Raw genomic sequence first — 6,000 nt, 5'->3', positions numbered from 1 at the left:
ACCTCGTGAAGATTATGGACCTATGGATGATCATGGAGAAGTAGATGCCGAGTGTTTAAAGGCCCTGGCATGGAGAAGCTGATGCTGGATCTATGATGATCACAAATTGTTCTGCATTGTTGGAAGATTTATGACCAAACTCTTGATGTCACCCATATGAGGATGGGTTCCCCTTTGAGTCTGGTTCCTCTCAAGGTTTCTTCCTCATATCATCTAAGGGAGTTTTTCCTTGCCACTGTCGCCACGGCTGCTCATCAGGGACAAACGCACACCATTCACCTTCACTGTTGTTTTCTGTAAAGCTGCTTTGAGACAATGTCTGTTGTGAAAAGCGCTATACAAATAAACTTGACTTGACTTGACATCTACAATGCCTTCATCCAAAACAAATTACTGCAAGGCGAAAATGTCATGCATGTGCATCCATAGACCATATACAAAACTTTGTGTAACAGTTAATGCGTACCACTGTAAAAATAAAAATGCTGCCCTGACACTTTTGGCCGTACCACGTATATTCCTGGACATCGTTTGGCCTCAATGGCTTTGCATCATTTTCAGGCTCACTTACTGCCAAAACACAGACTTCGTCAATATTTCGCAAGGAAATCATGCCAAATTGTGGCAGGCGTCTGTTGACTCCACCCATTAGCGCTCTTGCATTACATATTTACCCTTATGTCCTCCCTCAGATGTCTTAAAACCTGGCAGTAGAACTCTATTAATGGTCTGTCCCATGGTCTGGGGACAAATTCTTGACGATGAGTGAAGATCGCCTGGACTGTTCCGTATGACCCCCTGAGAATGGCAACAACGTTGTGGATCGTTCTCCGACGATCGTCATGCACAAGTTGCCGTATGGTTTCGACATTTTCAGGGGTTGAGCTCATAGCAGGTCCTCCTGATCTCTCGTTGTCTTCCGGTGACGTTCTTGCGCTCTTGAAGCACGCGTTGCAGCATCGCCGTAAACTTCGTGACAATCTCGCGGAATTTCACGTTTGCACGTTGTTCTAACTTGCTGTTTATGATGAAACCGCCGTAATAGCGTACGCAATAGATGCAATAGCGTACGCGGTCAGAATAGCACCAGTTGCACAGCTCCCGATGTATACGAGATGTTTTTTGTCACTATGACTTATGAAGGTCGGTGTTACCTGTGACTGTGCGTGCAGCCTTGTGCTGCCATCTGTTGCTTGTGTTAAATAAACTAGCATTGAAACGATTTGATACCTTAACTTTTTGATCTAACTAACTAAATACGAGTTATTGTTAGTTTTGAGAACTCACGGATCTGGCACTGATCCTCTTGCGGTCCCCAACATCGTCCATTACAGTAGCGATGACAACGTCTGCCTGTAGGGGGGGTAGGTACAACATCATAACATTAACATTGTTAATGCTACGGCTACATGACTGACAAAGTGCAACTCATTCAACATGTGATGTTTGATGTTGAAGTAAGCAGACTAATCGTTACTAATAGACTTCCCGAGCTCTTGGTTTGTGCTCCGTGTGTGTGTGTGTGTGTATGTGTGTGTCAGGCAAAACAGAGTCTGTTCATAATAATTACACTTCACTTTAAATGCGCTTGGTAATTAGCAGGCAGCTGATTCCCTACAAATGGCAGCGTAATTAGGGGAGAAATTAATTTACCGTGAAAATGGTGTCAAGTACCGTTTAACACCTATACACAGGCTGAATAAATATTAAGTATTACACAGGAAGTGTTGAATATTGTTTTATAACTGTATCCCAATGCTAGTCAGATGAGCCTTAAATAGCTTCCATACTGAGCTATCTAGTCATGCCAGCAACATACGCTATTAGCAAAGGAAGCATCCATCGCCGTAACGTCATTTCTGAAGTAAATTCTTCTTTATAATGTATCTACGGATATATATTGAGACGTTTCTGTTACCTTTTTCATTCAAAAGTTTATTTCTTCTTGTTAGCAACTAAGGTCGCAAGTAGGGGAACTAAAAAAGACACTAGACCACTATAACCACTATGAACTATAAGGATTTCAAATTCAATAGGGACCCCTTTGGCACGTTATACATGTCAAATTTGTGTGTAGGTGGACAATGTTTTGATGCTTTATCACCTGGCTAGCACGAACTAGCCAAATTTGCAGCATTAAACAACTTAGATCATCAGCAATTTCAATTACCACAAATTAAAAGAAAGAGATTCATGCTAACAAAGAACCCAGCAGCCATCTCAAACCCTTAGAGATCATCCCAGTCCATTACATCTGTCTCAATTTCAAACGTTCCAGATCGGCTTTTCGCATGTCGCTTATCAGAAGCTCAGCCGCACTTCAAGGACTGTTAAATCTGATTAGCATTAAGCTCTTTTAGCCATGAACTGTATCTCCTGTTTGCACTAAGGAACCGATGAAGATGTTTTCCTCAGGAGTTAAAAAAAGATTTAAGGTTTCTCAATTCTCAAAAAGAAACTTAACCCCTATGAGTCATTTAGAATTTACTAGTTGTATCTTCATACACACATTTACTTACATGAATAGCCGCTGTTGTTAGACGGGACCACCAGCAACTCAGCCCGAGGGTTCCTCATGATGTCCTGCCAGTGGATGGTGTCCGTGTGGCACAGGAACTTGTTCTGATCCACATACACGCCACCGTTCAGGATCTCTGACAGGACAGGACAAAAAACCAGCGGTACTTGAGAATTTGTCATCTTTAGAACTTCATAAGACGTTTCTTGAAATGTATGACTTAGTTGTATGACCACTGGCAGGCCGTGACTTTCACACCTTGGCCTTCAATAATGTCCTACCTTAATCACCAGACCTCTTAATTACATCATTACGCGACGGATATTCAAACCATCAAGACGCACAAATCCCGATGAACACAACCCAACAATTTCCCTTTCACTGCAACCACAGCAAGACACTGCATACATTTCCATGATGTTCAGATTTTTCCTCATGATGTCCAGCTTTCTTCAGGAAGTCTGTCTTGTAAATGTCCTTGTAAGTATATTCCAATATCAATTTCTTCTTTTCTTCTCTCTCAGCCATTGTGGAACGAAAAAACCAACAGCTATTAAATCCACACGAATGTATTTGAGATTGTGCAGTTTGCTACAGATGCAGTTTGTGAGCTCCGACTAGCTCCCTCTCTGACCATCCATTCAAAGAATGTGAAAATGCCGACATTATTGGATGCCCGGTAGATGGCCTCAGTGCCACCTGCTTAATGCCAACTTGAAATCTGATTGGTTAAAGCAACAGCCTTCAAGCAGCTTCAAGCACCTGGGAGATATATAATGTGACTGCTGAAATCTGATTGAATACATAAACAGAGTCTCCTTGTAACAGCGCACCCTAGAGTAATGCTGTTAAACGAAGATACTATTGGTAATAATTGAATGCATATTTATAGACAAAAATATGTTTAAATGTAAGGCAGTGATTTTGCTAGGGTTTAGGCTAGAAGAGAAGGTCTTGCTGGCCCTGACAGCTTTCCACTGCAGGAATTACTGCTACTAGCATGGAATGACTTTTTTTTTTATCTCAAATAATACACAGTAACAGAATCCATCATAATTACTGCAGCTCTCTCTAATAAGGAGTATAGACATTAGGACACGATGAATCCACATACGCCGTGTAATGCCAGCGAGTTAGGCTAATATTTATTCACAAAAAGATCAGTTGTATCATATCAACAACTTATTAGGGAAATCAGGAATGGCGCATCGGCTCGACTGCCGAAGACTCATTAAGATTTAAGTACAAGTTGAGGCTGAATTATTTAAAACGTGAATTAATGATCTGAACGTCATGAATGCGAATGTGTTCACACTAAATCACAGAGTCAGAACTGTGAGAAAGAGGACATGGAAAAAAAAAAGGGATGTTACTTAAAGGCAGGATGCTTTCAGATACTATATGATTGGAGGATAGGGACAGAAATGATGGATAGAAAGAGTGAAGGATCAGTGAGAAAATGGAACATTAATCAGATGATTGGACATGTTGATACGATGATGGATGGATGAATGGTGTATGTAAGTGCATGAATAAATGCAAACTACTGTAGGTTTTTGTGTATATATTTAGGAATGGGCAGGGATGGATGGATGGATGGATGGATGGATGGATGGATGGATGGATGGATGGATCAGTCAAGTAACCAATGAAATCACAAACAATGTTTGGACAGATGGATTGGATTATTGTTAGCTCAATGGGAGGATGGACACTTGGATCAATGGTATGATAGATGCATAAATAAAGGATGGAAGTATATATTTTTTGTCTGGTTTAAGTGTGAATAGATATGAGGATGGATGGATGGATGGATGGATGGATGGATGGATGGATGGATTAAAAAACCTAAAGTGAAAAAACTATATATAAATGGAAAGTTAATATATTATTTGTGTACGTATGTATGAATAGATGGATGGATGGATGGATGGATGGATAGATAGATGATTGACATATATATGTTTATATGAAGGTTGAATGAAAGGATAAATAAAATACATATGTAGGTATATATGGACGGTTGGATGATTGCATGGATGAGTAGATGAATAGAGCAATTTATGAATGGAGGGTTGAATGGATGACATAATGTAGATTTAAATCAGGGGTGGCCAACCCTTTGGCTGGTTTCATGCGGCTCTTACGTTCATATCAAAGTTTGTGTTTGTGTGTTTTTTTAATGTGCGTGTTCGCTTCGCCTGAGTTCAATACGGTATTTTTAGACTTAAATGAGCTTGCCCTCACTGGGAAACTTTGCGGTATATCAGACGAAACACAATTGTAATGACGCAATAAAAAAGCGCAGCCAGCACACGGTTATCTGGATAAGAGCAACATGTGAGAGAGCGATTTGCAAAACATGCAATGCTGAAATTTCAAGAGGGGGTGTATCTGCAAAGAGTTTCTCCAAACCGAGTTTAATTTATCACCTGAAATCCAAACATCCCGATTGCCATTCTAAATATGAGAAGAACGCGGCGCAGAAAAGTAAAGTCAATCCGAGCATGCGCAGTCCGTCTGTAGAGGACGTTTTTGAAAAGGCAGGAAAGTTTTCCAGTGATGGTGCCGAGGCAAAAGGCATAACACAAAAAATTATGGATTTCATTGACTTTTGAATTGAATTTTCATTTCGGTGCATCCCTAAAATATTATCGTTGGTGTGGCCCTCTGACACAATTCAGGTTTCTCATGTGGCCCCTTGTAAAAATTAATTGCCCACCCCTGCGGTATAGTCATCTCACGCACATGCGCATTTGACGAAAATATTGTATTGTATTGAACTCAAGCGAAGTAAACACGCACATCAAAAAACCAAAGTCTGTGTTTTCTACCCTGAAACACGTGAAATCAAAGCATCGATCTGTTCTAACTGACACACATGTGAAAGAATTGCGGAGGAAGGGATGGGTGATGTTCATGTGTGCCCATGTGTATGATGTGGCTTTTTGCGGTAACACAGTAAAAAATGTGGCTCTCGGTCTCTGACTGGTTGGCCACCCCTGATTTAGATGAATGGCTAAATTAATGGATGGATAGATTATGTGTGTAGTTATAGTTGGATGTTCGGATGGATGAGTGGATGGATGGAAGGATTGCATATGTAGGTTTATATGATTGGTTAAATGAATGGATGGCTGGATTATACTGTATATGTACATATATGTGGGAGGGTAAATACATTAATAGATGGATGGATGGATGATTGGATGGATGGCTGGATGACTGAATGGATGGCTGGATGGATGGATGGATGGATGGATGGCTGGCTGGATGGCTGGATGGATGGCTGGTTGGATGGATGGCTGGATGGATGGCTGGATGACTGGATGGATGGATGGATGGATGGATGGATGGATGGATGGATGGATGGATGGATGGGTAGTTTATTCTAATAGTTAATGTCACTGGATATAGAAAATAAGCAAACTTATACTAAAAATACACTTCCAGATTCCCTTAAACCAAATAGTTTCAGATGA

General features: G+C 40.7%; 1 protein-coding gene across 1 annotated transcript in view; it reads right to left on the bottom strand.

The window, feature by feature from the left end:
* Positions 1–6,000, bottom strand: part of LOC310715537 (receptor tyrosine-protein kinase erbB-4-like) — an 84,400-nt gene that overhangs the window by 23,246 nt on the left and 55,154 nt on the right. Inside the window, exons 4-5 of the mRNA XM_083522020.1 lie at positions 2,520–2,654; positions 1,288–1,353 (exon numbers count right to left, since the gene is read on the bottom strand). Of these exons, the coding sequence (XP_083378146.1) occupies positions 1,288–1,353; positions 2,520–2,654 (201 nt within the window). The remainder of the gene's footprint in view (positions 1–1,287; positions 1,354–2,519; positions 2,655–6,000) is intronic.

Source organism: Silurus aristotelis (genome assembly GCF_946808225.1).
Source record: "Silurus aristotelis genome assembly, chromosome: 20".
In the NCBI taxonomy this organism is placed as follows: domain Eukaryota; kingdom Metazoa; phylum Chordata; class Actinopteri; order Siluriformes; family Siluridae; genus Silurus; species Silurus aristotelis.
The sequence above is the reverse complement of the archived record's forward strand: the minus strand, read 5'-3'. Positions and strand labels throughout refer to the sequence as shown.